Source organism: Malaclemys terrapin, chromosome 23 (assembly GCF_027887155.1).
Source record: "Malaclemys terrapin pileata isolate rMalTer1 chromosome 23, rMalTer1.hap1, whole genome shotgun sequence".
In the NCBI taxonomy this organism is placed as follows: domain Eukaryota; kingdom Metazoa; phylum Chordata; order Testudines; family Emydidae; genus Malaclemys; species Malaclemys terrapin.
Window position 1 is genome coordinate 8,617,160 of NC_071527.1, and position 20,670 is coordinate 8,637,829.

The following is a 20,670-nucleotide window of genomic DNA, read 5'->3' on the forward strand; positions in this document are numbered from 1 at the left end:
TTTACCTGGGGTCACTCCTGCCAGAGCTTGCCCCAGCACAGCCCGGCTGGCGGGCAAGAGGGAGGGGACCTCTAGGGCCCGTGGGATGCAGGGGGTGAGACTTGGCTCAGGGCTTGGTCAGACCCAAGGGGGCTGGAGCTGGCTGCCTCAGCTGGGGCTGGGGCTCCAGGTGCCCAGGGGGTGGCTCTGATACCCAGGGAAAGGCACTGGGGACGTGTCTGCCACTGGGCAGGGGCATTTGATCCAGGCCCATCGGGGCAGCAAACCCGTCCTGCGGGGTCCTAGATGCAGCCTGGCTCTGCCCTGCTGCTGCTGCCCAACCCTGGACACGCCTCCTATGCAGTCCTGGCTCCACTCCCACTTACTTGGGCACTCTGACTGCAACTCCTCCTAGGACCCCTCCCCCCTTCTGGAGCCGAGGTCCCCACTGGGGGACAGGGTCGAGAGGCCAGGGTGCCAGGCTGTGCTGGGAGGGGTGCAGGGAGCCAGGGCTGGGCCAGCACCCCAAGGGGGTGAAGGGGGATGATATGGGGGCAGAAGGAGGGTTCTCTTTAACCCTTTGCAGACTGGACAGACACAGCCTGGGGCTCAGTGGCTGGATCACATCCCCCCCAAAGCCAGTCGCTGGTAGCAGCCTCTGTGCGCCCCCCATCACTGGCAGAGGGGGAGGGGCTGTGCTTTGGGTCCCAGGCAGGGGAGGTAGGAATGGCTGAGGCTGTAGATAACGGAGTCTGACTCTTCCCCTATCCCATCCGTGGGGCGGTGGCCATGGGGCACAGAGGGCCACAACCCTAGACGGGAGCCTGGCCTGCCCCCTGCCTAACAGCCAGGGAGCCTGGGGGTCCCGTCCCCTCTCCAAGAACTGACAGCGCTGCCAAGAGTAGCGGGGAAGGTGCTTTATTTCAAAGAGCAGGTGGCTCTGGGGGCAGCGAGCTGTGGGGGGCAGAGTCTCTGCGGGGAGGGGGCTGCTTCTAGACCTCCTCAGGGGCCTCCTGGTCGAGGGTTTGGACGTCATCCAGGAAGCTCTTAGGGGTTAGGATGTGACTGGAACCTGGAGGGGGGGACGGGGAGAGAAGAGATTGGCAGCGGTGGGCACAGTGGGGCGGGCATGAGGCTGGCATCACCATCTCCCCCATTCTTGCAGCTGGACCCTGCTCTAGTGCAGGGGGAGAGGGGCTGTCTCCTGCCCCCCGCAGCCTGGCACCGCACCCCTCCTGCCGCTGTACCCTGCACGGCCAGGCAAGAATCCATGCGCTGACTGCGTTCCTCACCCTTGGGTCTTAGAGGGGTGTGTGCAGGGGGTGAGCCATATCCCTATGGGTGTTACTGGGGGTGTCTGACTGGACCCCCACACATGGTCCCTAGGCAAGGAGAGGCCTGGGGAGCCAGGGACTAGGAGATCAGGTGTCTAGATACAGGCCATGCGTGGCTGAGGCAGGTGGGGCAAGCGCATCTGTTTCCAGGCCCCCGGGTGCGGGAGGACACAGGGTGGCAGGGGCGCCCTGTGGGTGCTAGTCAGGCAGTTCTAGGGTCTCCCCCTCCCAGGGGGTCCCGACTGTCCCTGACCTGGGCATTCCAGCCGCCTCTCCCCCCAGGACTCGCCCCACTCACCGATCACCACCTCCCACTCGCCCTCGGTGGCCCGGGTCACTTCATAGGCGCAGCGCATCTCAGACATGGACACCCCACCCAGCACGTAGATGAAGAGGCGCGGGCCCGTCCAGTACTCGGCCGCTGGCTTGTTCTTGTGCCAATGCCCGAAGCGGGCACTGAGGAGAGAGAGAGGCAGTGTGGATACCAGGGGCTCGATGAGGAAATGCCAGGTGGAGGGGTGGGCACTGCCTGAAGCGGGGGCTGGGGGGAGAGAGGGGCAGTGTGGATACCAGGGACTTGCTGAGGGAATGCCAGACGGGGGGGGGGGGGGGGGGGGGCGCACTGCCCGAAGTGGGCGCCGGGGGGGAGAGGGGCAGTGTGGATACCAGGGGCTGGCTGAGGTAAGGCCAGATGGAAGGGCAGGGCCTGCCCCCCATCCCCCTCCAGGCCCTGCCCAAGGCAGTGGGACAGGAGTCCCAAAGGAGGCAAGAGGGAGTAGGGGAGGGAGGCACCTGCCCTGGGCTGGGGGTGCTGTCTAAAGCTTGGCCAGTCCCTCTCCTCCATCCTGGGCCCTGGTGTGTTGAGGGACTGCTGGGGTGTGGGGGACATGGTGAGAGGGGTGTCCAGGGCTCCAGGCTCTTAGGCACCCCCTCCCCCCGTAGAGGGCAGGGTCCTGGCCACGCACTCCCAGGAACAGAGGCTCCTACACCCTGGGGGGGGCGGGAGAGGGGTGTCAAGGCTCCGCCCCCCACAGCCCAGCCAGGCTCAGCCTTACCTGACAGCAGCCTGGGAGCTGGTGGTAGGGACCGGGTCTGACATGAAGGGCCACAGCTTCTTGTCCAGTTTGTCCTCAATGATGTCCTGGCGAGGGGAGAGGACAGGTCAGCAGGTGCCAAGCAGCAGGAACCTCGGACCTGGTGGCCAAGCCAGGCCCCATTGGGGGGAGGGGCTGGGACGGTCCTCACTGAATTATTGACAGTCCCTGGGAGGAGCAGCCTGGGGCCCCTTTTCTGGGGTGGGGCATGGGGAGCCAGCAAAAAGCACGCTGACTCCTCCAGTGATGCCCCCCTCCATCCCCCTCAGCTGCTCAGTGCCCTGCTGTGAACTCCCTATCCATCCACCATTATGGGGAAGGCAGAGACCTCCTGTAGCCGGATCCAGGGCCCCTCACTTGGGGGATGGGGAAGGCGGGGGGCTGCCCTCAGTGCCCCTTCCCTGCTGTGGGCAGATCCAGGCCCTGCCTCTTGCCCCATGAGGTGTGTCATAGAATCATAGAATATCAGAGTTGGAAGGGACCTCAAGAGGTCATCTAGTCCAACCCCCTGCTCAAAGCAGGACCAATTCCCAGCTAAATCATCCCAGCCAGGGCTTTGTCAAGCCGGGCCTTAAAAACCTCCAAGGAAGGAGACTCCACCACCTCCCTAGGTAACGCATTCCAGTGTTTCACCACCCTCCTAGTGAAATAGTTTTTCATGATATCCAACCTGGACCTCCCCCACTGCAACTTGAGACCATTGCTCCTTGTTCTGTCATCTGCCACCACTGAGAACAGCCGAGCTCCATCCTCTTTGGAACCCCCCTTCAGGTAGTTGAAGGCTGCTATCAAATCCCCCCTCATTCTTCTCTTCTGGAGACTAAACAATCCCAGTTCTCTCAGCCTCTCCTCATAAGTCATGTGCTCCAGACCCCTAATCATTTTTGTTGCCCTCCGCTGGACTCTTTCCAATTTTTCCACATCCTTCTTGTAGTGTGGGGACCAAAACTGGACACAGTATTCCAGATGAGGCCTCACCAATGTCGAATAAAGGGGAACGATCACGTTCCTCGATCTGCTGGCAATGCCCCTACTTATACAGCCCAAAATGCCGTTAGCCTTCTTGGCAACAAGAGCACACTGTTGACTCATATCCAGCTTCTCGTCCACTGTGACCCCTAGGTCCTTTTCAGCAGAACTGCTACCTAGCCATTCGGTCCCTAGTCTGTAGCAGTGCATGGGATTCTTCCGTCCTAAGTGCAGGACTCTGCACTTGTCCTTGTTGAACCTCATCAGGTTTTTTTCTGCCCAATCCTCTAATTTGTCTAGGTCCCTCTGTATCCGATCCCTACCCTCTAGTGTATCTACCACGCCTCCTAGTTTAGTGTCATCTGCAAACTTGCTGAGAGTGCAGTCCACACCATCCTCCAGATCATTAATAAAGATATTAAACAAAACCGGCCCCAGGACCGACCCTTGGGGCACTCCACTTGAAACCGGCTGCCAACTAGACATGGAGCCATTGATCACTACCCGTTGAGCCCGACGATCTAGCCAGCTTTCTATCCACCTTACAGTCCATTCATCCAGCCCATACTTCTTTAACTTGGTGGCAAGAATACTGTGGGAGACAGTATCAAAAGCTTTGCTAAAGTCAAGAAATAACACATCCACTGCTTTCCCCTCATCCACAGAGCCAGTTATCTCATCATAGAAGGCAATTAGGTTAGTCAGGCACGACTTCCCCTTCGTGAATCCATGCTGACTGTTCCTGATCACTTTCCTCTCCTCTAAATGTTTCATAATTGATTCCTTGAGGACCTGCTCCATGATTTTTCCAGGGACTGAGGTGAGGCTGACTGGCCTGTAGTTCCCCGGATCCTCCTTCTTCCCTTTTTTAAAGATGGGCACTACATTAGCCTTTTTCCAGTCATCTGGGACCTCCCCCGATCGCCATGAGTTTTCAAAAATAATGGCTAATGGCTCTGCAATCTCACCCGCCAACTCCTTTAGCACCCTCGGATGCAGCGCATCCGGCCCCATGGACTTGTGTCCCAGCCACGCAGGGGGCCCAGGCTATGATACAGCCTAATGCCACATAATAGGGGCTTTTACATTAATCTGCTGCGTTGACTTGTACAGGGAAGCTTAAGGCCTGTTGAGCTGCGGCTGGTGCGGGGGGGGGGCGCTGGGGCATCACAGTGGGGTGGAGGGGTGGGGCGCTGGGGCCCCACCCACTCCAACCCCAAATCCTGCTGCCCAGGAGCTGGTGGGGACGCTGGTGCTGCTCAGCGTGGCAAGGCGAGTGGGTGCCGGCCAGCCCTGACTCCGACATGTCGCCCAGCCACTGGCTGCTGGCCGGCAGCCCCAAGCACACTGCGCCCCGCGGGCTGCCTGAGCTGGACGCCGCGGGCCAGGCGCTGCTGGGGAGTAGAGCCCAACCCAGTTGTATCTGCAGCCGATCCACTATCTGCAGAAATGTTGTGCAGATATGCGGGGCTCTACACATGGCTGACCCCAAACCAGCCCCTCCCCCTTCGGCCCAGGCTGCCAGGTGTGACCCCCACCCCCAAGGCCAGGAAGCAGATGGCCTGGTACCTCCATGACGTCCTTGAGCCTGGGGGTCCAGCGGGAGAGCGGGTAGGTGGACTCCGGCCGCACCTTCCTCTCAGATCGCAGCTGCCTTCTCTAGGGGAGGAAGGGAGAGGGGGTGAGAGGCAGCAGGGAGGGGGTGCGGGGTGGGAACGGGGGCAGACAGGGAGAGCGCGGCCTACCTGAATCACTCCAGCCGGGCTGGCAGGGCAGAGGCAGAGAAAAGAACAGAATGGATCACTGAGCGAGGGAGAGAGAGAGAGAGAGAGGAGGGGAGAGAGACTGATGGGCGATCAGAGACGTTTCCCCCCATTCGCCGCATGGCCACCCCATGTAGTGATCACCAGCTCCAGCTCCCTGGCGATCTGAGGTCCTGACCCCCAGGGTCCTCTGCAGGGCAGAAGAGGTCACCCCAGATGGGGAGTAACTCGGGGGTCACCCTCATATGGGGAGAGCATCACCCCATTGTATGGGACAGAGACCACCTCTGTGCTGGGAGTAGGTCACTGCCATGGGGGGCACCCCTAGGATGGCCTGGGCTCCCCTGCCATGGGTACAGCTGCTGGCCCCTGGCCCCAGTCCCTTACCCCAGGTGTGAGGGAGATGCCCAGGAACTGCATGTTGTGGATGATGTTGCTCTGTGTTGTACTTAAAGTACTGCACAGGATCTTTTCAGGGGGAATAAGGCAAAACGCCACATTTATTAGTAATACATGTATTCACTAACACTGTATCATATGCATATAATATATTACACTTACACTCACACACACACACAAACACACTCAGTCTGGTTGTTACCAATTAGTTGCTCCCCTTAACTGTACTGGCCAGGTGAGTTAGATGGGGGAGGGGGTGGAGCCGGGCTTCTGCCGATCCGGATCGATGCTCCCGTGTTGACAAGACGAGACCTGGGGTCCTCTGCAAGACACCTCACTTTTATAGCAGCTTTTCTCTTATGCAAATCTATACCAGATTCAAACTCTGTGTCTGTGTCCATTGGTCCTTTGTGCTGCTTTCTTTTGAGTGTTGTTCCAATGCTGCAAAGAGGGTGTTTCCAAAAGAAGGTGCTTGCTTCTAACCCCCGAGGCCATCGGTATGTCTGCTTGTCTTTAATGAGCCCACTTGACACGTTTTATTGTCCTTGGGTCTGGCTCCCAGCCCCTCTCCAACAGTTGAGGCTGTCTGGAGGTGCTGCCTTCCATGCCTTGCTTATCCACACCTCATTTATTCAACAGGGCAATTGATTAAGAGTGGGGGGGGGGAGAGAGCTCTTGTTCTACTGCTAGCAAAAAGAAATTTTTCTTCTATCTTATTCTATCCTTAGGGGCTATAATATTATACCAAGGGCAATGCACAGTTTCTAAATGAGGTTTTGATACAAAGTCCCATGAAAACAGAGGTCACACGTGGGTAGACCCACCACAAGGTTATATGAAGAGGCACAATGTAAAGTCATATGAAAATTATCAGAGATTTATCTACATCTGCTGCTGGATGTTGGCATGCTGGATCAGCTTAGTGAGGTTCTCCTCACCCACACCTGCATGGGGAGAGACAGGTCAGCGCCAGCACCCCTGGGACGCACCCACAGCCCAGGCACATTCAGTCCGTGGCCCCAGGAGTCCTAGTTCCCTGATCAAACCCTGAGATCCTGCTCTTCCCACCCCTCTCAGAGCTGGGGGTAGAACCCAAGAGTCCTGGCTCCCAGCCCCCCAGCTCTATCCCACTGAACCCCACTTCCCTCTCAGAGCTAGGGGTAAACCCAGGAGTCCTGGCTCCCAGCTCTAGCCCACTGGACCCCACTTCCCTCTCAGAGCTGGGGATAGAACCCAGGAATCCTGGCTCCCAGCCCCCCAGCTCTATCCCACTGGACCCCACTGCCCTCCCAGAGCTGAGGATAGAACCCAGGAGACCTGGCTCCCAGCCCCCAGCTCTAGCCCACTGGACACCATTGGCCTCCCAGAGCTGGGGGTAGAACCCAGGAGTCCTGGCTCCCAGCACCATCCGCTCTAACCCACTGGACCACACACAGTTAATCGAATTCAGGTTCTTGCTGCTCCTCCCTCCACAGATTCCCTTGGGTGCTGCGGTCTCTCTAGCTTCCCCTGGCAATGCAGTGGGAGCCCCCCTCCTCCGGCTCCCCCTTCTACAGCCAGGCAGGTGCAGCGTCAGAGCCGAGGCCTTGAGCTGGAGGGACGGCAACCCCCCGAAACCATTTATTGCTGCTTAGTGCAGAGGGGGAGGCCTGGCAACTCCACAGCGCCCCCTGGCCAGGAAACTGGGCAGCCAGAGGAGCCACATGAGGGCACCCTGGCTTGGGCAATGGGCGCAAGGGCAGTGCCTGAGCAGGGTTACAGGAAGGGCCCCGGAGCAGGGCCCTGCCCCACCGAGCCAGCATGGGGCAGGAACCAATGGGGGAAGAGGGACTGTGCCAAGTGTCAGGGTCAGGGAGGATCCCCAGTCCCTGGAGAGTTGGAAGGGGCTGGATGCAGCAAGAAGCAGGGAGCTGGTACAGGGATGACATAAGGGATGGGCAGGGAACTGGTCGCAGGGGGTTCAGGGACAGAACATGGTATCTGAACAGCCTGCAAGAAGGGAGGGATGTCATCCTCCCTGCAGAGATCAGGCCTTGGGGGTGCTCCGGGTATGTCTCTCCATCTCCCCTCCCCCGCCCCGCAGAGAACGGGCCCGGGGGGGGGGGCACTCGGGGTGTGTGTCTCCATCCCCCCTCCGTGCAAAAAATGGGCCGGGGGGGTGGGGGAGGGCCTCTCGGTTTTCGTCTTCATCCCCCTTCCCTGCAGAGAACGGGCTGGGGGGACCGTGGAGGGCGGACACTGCTGGGAAGGCAGCAGCAGGGAGCAAAGGCCGCCAGGTCTGACCCCAGGGGTTAGTGCGGAGCGTGGGCGCGGCGCACTGGCTGGCTCGCAGGCACCGAGAGGTGGGCAGAGGGGAGACAGGGCCGTAGAGCCAGGCTGGACATAGGCCCCGGAAGCGGCTGGCCGGGAGACGCCCTGCGTGGCTGGGGGGCATGCCAGTCTGAGCAGTGCTATTCCCCCACAGGCCTGGGCCCCGCCTCCAGGAGTGCCCCCTGCAGCAGCAGGCCTCCCAGTGCTGCGCCCTGCAGGCCTGTGGCGTTACCCTTCTTCAGGAGAATATAGAGCAGGATGATGCGGATCTTGTCGTAGGCCTGCACGCTGGGGTCCAGCAGGACGGGCAGGATGATCTTCATCGGGTCCCTGATCACCTTCCCGTCCACGTCCATCCCCATGGCCAGGTCCTGCGGGGGAGGGGGGCGCACACACAAGGCCCAGGTCAGCCTGCTCCGCTTCCTCCTGCCCCGCAGCAGGATGGGAGACGCAATGGCCCCACGACCCACAGGTCACCTACCCCCTGTGCCAGGGCCCCCTCCTCCCTGGGGTCAGCTCCCCCTGGGGCGAGCAACGGGCCCCCAGGGAGTAACGCGAACCCCATGTCCCCCATCTGCACCCGCGGTGCTACATGGGGGGGCTGGCCCTGGCTCCAGCGAGCCTGAGGCTCTGAGACCCTTTTCTCCGGGCTGAGTCCATGAGCCAGACTCTGGCCCCCCGACAGGCTCTGCCCACAGACCCACCTGCTCCACGCTGCACAGCTTCTCCACCGTCCCTTTGAAGTGCCGCATGCAGTGCTCGGCCAGGTTCAGGTGCGTGGAGTACTGCGGGGAGAGACAGAGGGGAGTTTACTGCGGCACTGCATCACCGGCTGGTCCAGGGCACCCCCACCCCCCAGGAGGGCCCCTTGGCCAGAGGAGCAGCCCCAATCGGCTGTGTAAGCCGAGTATATAGGGATTGTTTTGCCCAGCACTGAAGTGCAGCCACCTCTGGGATGGAGTGGGGCAGCTGGAGGGGAGGATCAGGAGGAGGGAGCAGCTTCCAAATCAGCCCACGGCTTCTCTGTTAGTCAGCATGAGGTTGGGGGCTTGGAGACCAGCAGGTGTCGGGGTACCTATGCCAGTGGCCAGGAGCTTTCTGTTGGCACGTGGCCAAGTGGCACCAGGAGTGGCTCCAACGGGTTGGTTTGGAAGCCCACCAAGGCCCTCTCCTGAGAGCTGCAGCAGCAAGGCGTGGGCGTTACCCAAGGGCTGCCATTGCTGCGGCTAACATGGCAGCTCTGGGCACTGATGGGCAGGCTGCTGTCCATGGTGCCACACAGCACCTGGGGGGGAAATGGCTCTGCCCGACGGGACAGGTCAGCAGCTCTCATCAGGCAGTAAAGCGGAGTGCCCCAGAGTGCCCTGCCCCCCAGAGAGTCCCTACTATCCCTCACCAGCCCTACAGAGCACCCTGCTCCCCCATTAGCCCCACTGAATGCCCTGCCCCCCGCCCACTAACAGCCCCAGCCCCGTTACCTTGTTCAGCTCTCTCTGGTACTTGGACAGCTTCTTCAGGATCTGGGACAGGTCCTTGATGTCGGCCTGGAGGGAGGCGGTGGTGAGATCCCGGCCCCTCCCAGCACACAGAGCCCCCTGCAAGGCAGAGGCCTCGCCTGGGGACAGCCGCAGCAGCCCAACCACGCGTGCCAGGGCCAGGGTGGGTCACTCAGGCCACGTGTGGCTGTGGCTTGGGTTAGACCTGCTCTTCCCAGGCCAGCTGGAATGAGACGGGAGCCCCGCAACCCGAGTGCCCCTTGAGGTGTAAAGCGGGAGCGGGCCAGGGAGATGCAGCGTTGGCTCCCTGCAGCTCTCCCTGCGCGGCCCTGATCCTGCTTTCTGACCCTGCCCATGGGCCTCTGCCCTCCCCCACCGTGGGGAGCTCCAGAGCTCTGGTTGGGGGGCAGGGGGCTCCACATACACCTCTTAGCCCTTTACAGGCAAACCCTGGGAGCAATTGGACAACCCCGGCCCAACCCCTCCTAGGGCAGCAGGGAGCCTCCCCTCCCCATCAGTGGCAGTGGGATGGGTCCCCCCGTCCCAGACTCCCCAATCACTCCCCCTCCCAGCCCCCACCGCACCTCGTCCGTGGTCAGCCTCTTGCTCTCACAGAAGGTGCGCAGCAGCTCCGTCACCTTCCTGCAGCAGGGAGAGGGGTCAGGCCGGAGTCAGGCACTGCCTTAGAGGTAGGGGATGCCCTGTCCTATGCTACAGGGGATGGAGCCCTAGGGTGGCCAGATGTCCCGATTTTATAGGGACAGTCCCAATATTCAGGCCTTTTTCTTACGTAGGTGCCTATTACCCCCCACCCCGTCCCGATTTTTCACATTTTCTATCTGGTCACCCTATGGAGCCCCCACCCCACGGGCACCACGGTTCTCCGGCTCGAGAGCCTCAGATGGGGCGGGGGGAGGGGCTCTTCCCAAGTTACCCCAAGGCAGAGTTCAGTGCACCTCTGGGGACTCCTGGTGCCCTGATGGGAGGGGGGAGGGGCTGGGGACAGAGGCAGGCCCAGCAGGAGGTCGGTGAGGGACTCACTCAAGGGGCTGTGAGGTGCCTGGGGAGATCCTGGGATCGGGGGAAGACAGTGTCCAGGGGGATCCCCGAGAGGAGATGCAGACAGTTGCTCTGGAAGGGAGCGCTCAGGGGTCCTTTGGGGAGAGGGGCTGGGTCCAGGGGGTCTCAGGACTCAGAGAGGAGCAGGTCTGAGGGACAGGCCCCAGCACTGAGGGGGAGGGGGAGTCCTGGCACTGAGCAGGAGAGGGGTGTGTTGCTGGAGGGTATCCCTGCACTGGGTGGGAGAGGAGTATATACAAGGGGGAGTGGGGTTCCAGCACTGGGAGGCAACGGAAGGGGACGGGTGTGTCCGAGGGAGCCCCAGGGTGGGGAGGGCTGTGTCTGAAGGGGAGGATGGGGGAAGTCCCGGCACTGGAAAAGATGTGGGGTGTCAACGGGGTGGGCTTCCTGGCACTGGGTGGGAGAGGTGTGTCTGAGGGGGAGGTCCTGGCAGTGGGCGGGGAGGAGAGGGCTGTGCCAAAGTGGGGGTAGGGGGTCCTGGCACTGGGCGGGGAGGGGAGAGGTGTGCCGAAGCGGGGGGTAGCTAGTCCCAGCACTAGGCATTGGGTGGGGCACAAAGTGGTGTGTCCCGGGGGGGGAGGAGGGGGAAGGGGCGGATGGGTCCCGGCCCTGGGTGGGGCAAGGAGCGGCATATCCAGGGGGATGGACGGGGCACAGAGGGGCGTGTTAGGGGCAGGGCTGAGCGCACTCACTTGGAGACGTCAGCGATGTGCAGGTGGCATAGCTGCACCCAGAGTTCGTCATCATCATCCAGCAGCGCCTCTTTCTCCCGCGAGTCGCTGGTGCCCGTTGTCTTGTACCTGCGGAGGGGGGATGGGGTCAGGCTGCGACACCCCTCCTCCGAGCGTGGGAGCTACAGAGCAGTGCAGGTGCCTGGGTCCCATCCCCCTAGCCTGCCTGAGGAGGAGTGCGGGGCGCCCCCTGCTGGCAGCCAGGCCCTACCTGTAGGTGTTGTTCTCGATGCTGAGCAGGTCGTAGGCCATGGCCTGGAAGGTGAGCTCATGCAGCAGTGGGGACACCAGGTCGAAGTTCCGGTCCACGATCAACAGCTGAGAGCGGGCTTTGTCAGGGCCCTGGGGCAAAGGAGAGAGAGACCCGTCATCCCCTGCTCCGGCGGATGGTTCCTGGCCTGGCTTACGCGGCACAATCCAATGGGCCCTGGTGGGCCTGAAACTTCACCACCCGCCCACTCTGCGGCCCAGCCCCCAATCCCAGGGCATAGATTAGATTATTAGATTATTATAGGACTGGAAGGGACCTCGAGAGGTCATCGAGTCCAGTCCCCTGCCCGCATGGCAGGACCAAATACTGTCTAGACCATCCCTGATAGACATTTATCTAACCTACTCTTAAATATCTCCAGAGACGGAGATTCCACAACCTCCCTAGGCAATTTGTTCCAGTGTTTAACCACCCTGACAGTTAGGGGAAGCCAGGAGACACCCCCCAAGCTAGCTGAGACGTGCCCTGGGGTCCCGCCCTGACCGGCAGGGAGAGCACCCCACCCAGCTGCGCTGCAACGCCCCCTGCAGGGACGGGCCACCTGCCCCTCGTGCAAATAGCAATGGCCACTCCCCCAAGCACGCTCTCTGCTCGTGCCTCTCCACCAACGGGAGCATGCCCCTTACAAGGCAGCCCCCCGACTGCGTCCTGCCCCATATGCAGCGTGGGGAGGGGGGGAACTACACCAGAAGGCCCTGGCTAGTCTATTGTTAACCAACACCAGGCCCAGAGACTCTTTGATATAAGGTCCCAGAGGGGGACAATGGAACGTTATCCCTATGTCCCACCTTGCATCTGAGCTGGGACCCCATATGAGGCTTTAGCTCCCCACTCCCAGCCTGGGTGGGCCCCCCAGCATCCAGCTGGACAGAGACCACTCAAATGGTCAGCATCTCAGACCCACATCATGGGGTGGGGTGGGGGGCAGACTGGCCCAGCCCCCGCTCCCTGCCTGATCAGCATGCACTGCCCTCTTAGCACAGCAGGTGGCGATAGGAGACCAGCCCTGCGCTCCCATGGCAGACGGCTCTGAAACCAGCAGCTCCAGTGGAACCCAAGCCCACCCAGGAGCACCTCGACAAGGGGCTGTGTCTGCTCTTTGCTGGGTAGCACAGACAGTCAGGGGGGTCGGGGACATACAGCCCCTGACGCTTCCCCAGCTGTCCCACCTCAGTACTCAGCTATATGCATCCGAAGAAGTGGGCTGTAGTCCACGAAAGCTTATGCTCTAATAAATTTGTTAGTCTCTAAGGTTCCACAAGTACTCCTGTTCTTCTTTTTGCGGATACAGACTAACACGGCTGTTACTCTGAAACCACCTCAGTACGTAGCCCGATTTTCAGCCACACACGGTCTCCAAAGCCTCTGGGTAGATGGGTTGAGGCTGACGGAGGAGCGCCTCTCTTGGAAGAGTATCTGGACCCCACCACTGTAGCACTATCATTGCTGCATCCTGCCCCCCCATTGCAGAGGGGGATGGAGGCCCAGAGGGGCTGGCTGACTCACCCAAGGTCACACAGAGAGTCTGTGGCAGAGCAGGGACATGAACCCAGAACTGGCACCATCATTCCTCTCCAGCACTACCCAGCCTGGGGGAGGTTGCTATGCCCAGCGCCCCTCCTGGACTCTGCTCACACCTTTGCCAGTTCAGCTCGGCTGGAGGGATCCCCGAGTGCAGATGGGGGCTGGCGTAACCACAAGGTCACCTCACCCTGCCCAGAGCAGAGGGGCGCTTAGTGCACTGGGGGGTGCCACAGCATTGCCTGGGCCAGCTACCCCTCAGGGCTGGCAGCTGGGAAACATCAAGGCAAGAGGGACTAGTGCAGACAAGGCCCCATGGCGCCGTGACCGCGGGCTGGGTGGCTTTGGAGACCTGACTGCTAGAGGCCATGCTACAAGAGTCCCTGGGGTTCTGCGCCAGCTGGCAAGGCCGGGACTGACCAGCCGGGATTGTGCAGCATGGAGCCAGCACTGCATTGAGAGCAGGGGCTTGAGTCAGCACTCCCGGCCCTGTGGTGGGCGTGCTGTCTGCATTATATTGAAGGGTCTGGGCAGTCAGGACTCCTGGCTCCTATTCCTGCCTTTGCCACCTACTCGTGGCATGCTGCTCCATGCCTCAGTTTCTCCCGTGTAACATAGGGATAGTGCTGACACCTGTGACAGGGAGGCTTGGCAAGAGTCTCAGGAATATCCCTGGGGGGGCTCAGAGGAGCAGGGTGTGCACGGAGCAGGACTTTGCCCTCCCCAGCGCTGCTCTCAGCTCCTGAGAATAGCACAGATCAGACGGGGGCTGCAGGCTGGAGCCAGCTCTGCTGCAGCAAGTAGCTCCGATGGTTAATAAGCATGTCGTCAATCCCTTCCCTGGGTAGATGGTTTGGGCAGCCAGGTGTGTGCCAGGCTCCCCTCTGAAGGCAGGCCTGTGCTGCCAGCTGTGAGTTACAGAGCGTCTGTGCCATGGCAGCCAGCTACCCCAGAGGGGCCCCCCTGCCCAAGACTGGTATCAATATCCCCATTTTACAGATGGGGAAACTGAGGCTCGAATAGGGGAGGTGACTTGCCCAAGGTCACCCAGCTGGGAATAGAACCCGGGTCTCCAGTCCCAGTCTAGGGCTCTAGCCACTAGGCAACATTGCCTCGGTGGATGGGAAAGTAGAGAGGAAAGGTGCGCTCATGGATCCACAGGGTCGGTGCCAGGGACCCAGCTGGGGAAGTCTCTGGGAGGAAGCCCTTTGCTGGGCCAGACCCCAACAAGTCTCTCTCTTCCTCCAGGACAAGCCATACGGCCTTCCACCTCCTGAGACCGAACCGCTGGGCTTCACCCCCTGAGCCCTGCCCAGCGAGTCCAGCTGAGACAGACCCTGGGACAGACCCATCCACTCCGCAGGGCCCGACACCCCTCAGCCTGGGTGACAGGGCCACTCCCCCAGCGTTATCAGAACAGTCGGGTTTCTTAAGCCCCTGGACCCCAGCCCAGGCAGCCCAGCCCACTGAAGGTTAAAGCAAGAGGCCGTTCTGGTCAGCTCAGAGCCCGGCCGAGCTGCGGCGAAACCTGTTTTCAGGCTCCTGGTCTCTCGCTCAGGGCCTGTCTACATGTAAACCCTTCAGCTGCGCCGCTTCAGTGACGCCACCTTTCTCATACCCCCGAGCGAGGCAATTACCTCGTGTAGACCAGGCCTCAGTCTGACCTTGGTCAGTTCTCAGGCGAGAGCTCCCAGCTTCCCCCACTTATCCACCAGCTCAAACCTTCCCAACCCTGTGTTCTCGAGCTGGGGCCCCTGCTCCAATTCCCTGCTGGGAGTGTCCAGCCAGGAGCCATTGGAGATGTCATGGTCTTTCTGGCCCCCAGGCTGATCTGGGTTGGATTCTCTTCATTTCACCAAACAGGGATGTGACACCCCCTCACACCATGATTCTTACCTTCCCTGAGAGTCCTTCCCCCACACTTCACCAGAGAAACCATGAAACATATAGGGGAAACTAAGGCACACATCAGCTTCATAAAAGATATTACAAACATTCCCAGTTGGTCACAGGTGCACAGTCTCCCAGCAGCTTGGCAAAGGCTGGAAGCAAGAGCAGAAGCAACAGGAGGGAGAGATCTCGGCAGGCCTTGGATTTTACATCACTTTGCTTCTCCTAGCGGGACAGGAGCCACTGGGTTTCCCGTGCGAGAATCCAGGGCAGGGTGGGTTTGCAGCTCCCCTCTGCTGTGGGTGGGACGGGAACGACAGGAGCTGGGTCAAGACTGACTTGTGGCTAAGGCTCAGGAGAGCAGGGTTCTACTCCTGCTCTGACAGACTCCCTGCATGCCTCAGTTTCCCATCTGTAACACAGGCCCCCCTGCCTCCCCTGGGAGGGTGAATTCATTAATGAGTTCCGATACCACGGTGGTGGGTGAAGGCGCACACACAGACAGGAGTGTCCAGGTGTGGAAGAGGCGCTGTATGCAAAACTTACTTCTGTGACCGAACTGCCCTGTTTATAAACAGAGATTATGCTGGGCACACACTTCCGCAGTCGGTGCCTCGGTTTCCCCATCCGTACAGAGGGGATAAGGACACTGGCCTTTGTAGAGCACTTTGCGATCCGCCCACGGCCACTGTTAGAGAAGGGCTGGGGCCGTTAGTCCAACCACACAGGGAATGCTATTGTTCTCCCGAGCCCTCAGGATCTCCAAGGGGGTCTAGACCCCACCCCTCCCCCCGCCAGGATCTCCAAGCAGGTTCTAAATCACTCCTCCTTCCTTCTACTTCTCATGTACTCCCCCGCACCCCGCAGCTCTGTCCCATGGCGAGGGCATGGCCGGCACAGCTCGCTCACCTCTCCCATGCTGGGCTCGTATGCCTTGAACTCCTTGAGTTTGGCCAGTACAACGTGCGCCAGGTGGAAGTTATCTTCATGGTCCCTGCAGCAAAGACAAACCCTGTGGGTAGAAACAGCTCCTCCCCCAGGGGCACATGCACTTCCCTGTAGGAGATGACCAGGTAACCGTCTCCCTCTGGGCACACTCACTTCCTGTAGCGGATAGCTGAGTACCTCCCCATGGCACACTCAATTCCTATAAGGGATAACTGGGTACCCCTCCTCCCGGGCACACTCACTTCCTGTAGCGGATGGCTGGGTACCCCTCCCCCCGGGCACACTCACTTCCTGTAGCGGATGGCTGGGTACCCCTCCCCCCGGGCACACTCACTTCCTGTAGCGGATGGCCGGGTACCCCACCCCCGGGCACACTCACTTCCTGTAGCGGATGGCTGGATACTCCTCCAGGGTTTCACACAATGTGGCAATCTGCTTTGCCAGCATCTCCAGCTCCTCATTCTTTTCCCAGGCGCAGCAGGGGCTGAACCAGTTATGGAAGGTCTGTGGCCTGTCCAGGGAGTACACCTGGGGGGTGGGGGGAGCAGAGATCAGACCCTGGTGCCAACTACTGGCAGCCAGGCCAGCTGTGCCCCATACCGCGCCCCTAGGATGCTTGGACCAGGCCAGCCTGGCGGAGCCGGAACGAGCCCCTAGTGAGGGAGAGATCCCTTCGCCAGAGCCACTCCTGTTGTGGTAGAGGGACAGCGGCCCAGAGATTCATGCACCAGCCTGGGATGAAGATTCAGGTCCTTACTGAACTGCAGGGGTGTGTCTCTGCCCTGGAGAAGTCAATGTTGGGGGAGGGGGCTTGGACATGCTTCTAGTCTGGCGAAAGCCCCAGCGTAGCCACAGGCAAACCCGGCATCAACGCGTGTCTGCCGCTGTCGCTTATTTCACTGGACGAACAGAACGAGCCATTGGGGAAAACGTGCTGGACACCAATAAAACAGTATCGGCCCACGAAGGGTTTGCTGGTGCAACGGGACGGGTGAGCCAGCAAAGCCTTCTGACGGACACACAGCTTATACCAGCCAAAGCTTCTCTTGGCACAGCTGGCACCGGTGCCCCAGATGAAATAAGCTACAGTGGCGAAAGGACTGCTATGCCAGCGTAACGGCCTCTACCCAGGGGCTCTGCCAGCACAGCTGCATCAGTTACAGGGGGGATTTTTTCTCTCATGTTCCCGTAACAAACCCGTACCAACGAAGCTTTTGGATGTAGACCAGGCTCATGTCGCTCTGTGCCTCAGTTTCCCCATCAATGCAATGGGACTGATGACACAGCCCTGCCCCTCAGGGGCATGAGGGGGGAAATCCACTGACAACACAAGGAGGGGATGGTGCGGTTGGGCAAAGGGCAAGCATGTGGAGTATCGAGCTGTCTTGCAGGCCTGTTATAAACCATCAGTAAGAGCTGGTAAAGCCAGGGAGGCAGCTCCCTCCTCCCCGATACATCCAAGCCAGCGATTCCACGTCTCACAGGGTGTGAGCAGCCGGCTAGTCCCTGCTGCCCTGTGCTGGCGTCAAACCCAGGGCCCTAGAAGGGAAAGGTGTCCCCGCCCCGAGCCATGTGGAACACTAAGGGTGGGGTGTCGTACGTCACCGTCTGCCCTGCGGCCCTGCTCCTCCAAAGCCCGGTCACCCCTCACCTGGCCTTAGGACAGGCTGCAAGGCAAAGGCAGTGGGTGGGGGTGACAGGCACAGGGCTCAGGGCCCCCAGCACAGCGCCAGCCCCCACGGACAGGGCCAGGACGGGCACAGCAGGGGCAGTAGTGCTGCACACCTGTGGGGAACCTGGGCAGGTCAGCAGGGCCACACAGGAGTCAACGATGCGTCCAACCCCCCCGAACCAGAGTCACGCTGGGTTCTCGGCTTCTGCAGCATCAGCAGCGAGGCGGGTGGGGGCACAATCTGTCCTATGCAGCCCATGTCTCACACCCTGCCCTCAGCCCACTGCAGGGGGAAGTGACTGGAGTGTACAACTCAGCATGATGCACAAGGAGGAACAGGGACTTGGGCTGTAATGGGGAGAAGCAGATGTGACCTTGACACACTGGGTATTCTGGGTATACCATTCCCAAACCCCAGTTGGGACTGATGGAGCAATGCATGTTGGGAATGGTAGCCGGAGGCCGCCTTTCTGGGCGCACGCTGCAGGTATCTGTGAGCTGTGCTGGCTGGAGGCAGGCCCATGGGGGAGAAGGGGGGAAAGGGATCAGTGGGGTCGTTCGGTCTGGTCTGCTGGGTCTGCATCCCCCTGCAGGAGGGCAGAGCGTAATAAGGGTGCTGCGCACTGGCCTGCCGGCAGAGAGAGACCCCCCCACCCCCAGGCTCCAGTGTGCCGCTGGCCAGGCTCCCGGCAGGGGGATTCCCCGCCCCCCGATACTCACGGCTGAGGAAGAAGACGTGAGCTGCCTTGTAGGTGAAGGTGGGGGTGCCCTGGAAGTCATCGATCAGAGCCTGCACCGACTGCAAAGGGGGGAGAGGAGGGGTTGTCAGCACCAGCCAAGGCCCCGTCCTGCTGCCCGAAGGGCCCAGCCCCTGGGGACTCAGGGCCCAGCATGATGCCATCGGGAGGTGGGCTGGTTTTCACCCCCCTGCCCCTGGTCTCCCTCCACTGGCCTCCCTGCTGCAGACGCAGGAGCCTCCTCCCCCACAGCCCCTGCCACCTGAGCCTCTGCCTCAGCGATTCTCCTTCCCTTTGAGTCTCAGCTGAGGACTTAGGGTGACCAGATGTCCCGGTTTTATAGGGACAGTCGCAATATTTAGTTTTTTCCCTTCTATAGGCTCCTGTTACCCCCCAACACCTGTCCCGGTTTTTCACACTTGCTATCTGGTCAGCCTAGCCGAGGTTGCCTCTCTCCGCCTGCTGCACCTTCCCATCCAACCCCCACGGGACTGCACTGCGGAGAGGTCTGGGGGACAGTCTGTGCCTCACGTGGCAAAGAACACGAAGCCCAGCTCCGGGGAAACAGCCTCTTGGGGAGCCCCTACTGGCCCCATTCCCATCCTGACCTTGTGCTGCGCATCCCCCCAGACGGCGTCACCTCCAGGCTGCACTAGGTGCTGCCCCGGGGTCTCCCCTGCTCCCCATCCAGCTGCCGCAGGGCCGAACTCCTACCTTCTCCACAGGGCTGAGCAGGTAGATGGCCTCCAGGCTGGGGATTGGCTCCCGGCGTTTGTTAATATATTCTACAACTAGGAGAGAGCAGACATTGGGCGCAGGTCAGTGTGTCCTAGCCACCCGCCCCAGCCGCTCTCCACCGGGATGGGGGGAGGGGAAGCCAAGGGGAACAGGGATGTTCGCTGGCAGCAGGCTGGGGGGTTCCACAGGCTACAATGCAGCAGCCGCTTTGATGTGGGGCCATGGGCTGCGATGCTGCCCCAGTACGGAGCAGGGAGGAAATGTCCCTCTGTACTGTGCTGGGGACACCCCCCTAGAGCGCTGGCTCAGCTCTGTGCCCCTCAACCCCAGGGCTCCTCCACCCTGGAGCAGGGAGCCAGCATTCCCCCTCCCCTGCCAGGACCCTGCCTGCAGCATGGGGGAGGAGCAGCGAGGAGTTAACGGGAGTCTGAGAAAAGCAGTGAAGAGGCTCCAGGGCCTGAAAGTGCCGGGCTAAGGGAACTAGATCTGGCTGGGAAGGTACCAATAGCAAGGAGGGCATCTAGGGGGCTGCAAAGGGGGGAAACTAGATGCAAACGTGAATGTAGACAAGTCAACTCCCCGACTGTGAGGTGTATCCAAGGGGGAGGGGAGCCCTGGCGGGGGGAGCAGACGGGAGAGAGGGGCCACTCATGCGTGATGCCTTCATCCACGATGTCGGACATCTTGCAGCACGACGAAAGGATGCGCGTGCTGGGGCGGTCCATGATCAGCACCTGAGGTAGCAAGAGGGGAGCGCGCCACTTTGGACGAGCTAGTCACTGCCCTGAGCCCAGCCGCCCACCATCATCATCCACGGAACAGCCAAGGGAGCAGAGCGACTGCTAACGGCAGAGCTGACGGCTCCTGGCCCAGCCCTTCCACAGCAGAGCGGCTGGGCCGTTACCAAGCCTGCACTTGGCTGAGCTGACCATGCTAAGGACTGTGTGAGGAGCGACAGGGAGAGCGGCTCCGAGCAGAGTGGCTGGTACAAGATGTCGGAGACAAACCTGGGACACCCGGCCATTCAGAATGGTTCCATCCTCCTAGATTGGAGGAGATCAGCCTCTTGGCCCAGGTGACAGGGTGAGTGCAAGAGGCAGGGACAGAACCCAGGAGTCCTAACTCCCAGTGCCCTGCTCTGATCCACCAGATACCCGCTCCCCAGCCCTCGGACAGAACCAGGATCAGGGCACAGAGAAATGGAACGAGGGGAGTCTCCGTGTTCCCCTAGGAAAGCCCTGTAGGCCATCGGCCCAACATCTCTACTGCCTTCCTGCTGTGCCGAATGAACCCATTTCTCTGTGCAGCCCAGCATCCCACTGCACCAGATCCAGCCACTGGGAAACCTATTCCCCTGTGCTCCCTCTGCCGCACCGGCCAAGCCCACTGCTCCACACACCCCAGCCCAGTCCATGCCGGAGGCTCAATAACCTGCCTGCCCAATGGTGCATACTGCCCCCATGCTTGGCGCTTTCCTGCTCCTCCTCCCACCCAGGCTGGCTCACTGGGCCCAGTGGTCTGATCCGGTGTGTGTGTGGGGAGATATGGGGCTAGCTGGACCAGCTGGGTCTGATCCAGCACAGCGGGAATGCAGACATACCCAAGCCTAGCTGGGGGCGGATGATCGGCTAGACAGAGCAGGGATCTGATCCAGCCTGGAAAACCTCAGGGTCCTAATGAATCCCAAGAGGCTGGAGGGGGAGGATCACGATATATGGATACAGCATATCCCCAGGGG

General features: G+C 60.7%; 1 protein-coding gene across 1 annotated transcript; it reads right to left on the reverse strand.

Annotated features, from left to right (window-relative positions):
• Nucleotides 1-971: 971 nt before the first annotated feature.
• On the reverse strand, nucleotides 972-19,680 carry LOC128828445 (syntaxin-binding protein 2-like). Its single transcript, XM_054013139.1, has 18 exons — nucleotides 19,585-19,680; nucleotides 18,909-18,985; nucleotides 18,178-18,256; nucleotides 17,437-17,452; nucleotides 16,165-16,416; nucleotides 15,747-15,831; nucleotides 11,367-11,497; nucleotides 11,117-11,224; nucleotides 9,929-9,986; nucleotides 9,327-9,392; nucleotides 8,553-8,633; nucleotides 8,081-8,219; nucleotides 6,425-6,482; nucleotides 5,527-5,575; nucleotides 4,946-5,035; nucleotides 2,369-2,454; nucleotides 1,612-1,769; nucleotides 972-1,051 (listed from the first exon to the last, which is right to left on the reverse strand). The coding sequence occupies exons 1-18, from the start codon at nucleotides 19,655-19,657 to the stop codon at nucleotides 972-974; spliced, it is 1,686 nt and encodes a 561-aa protein (XP_053869114.1). The 5' UTR covers nucleotides 19,658-19,680.
• Nucleotides 19,681-20,670: the final 990 nt, after the last annotated feature.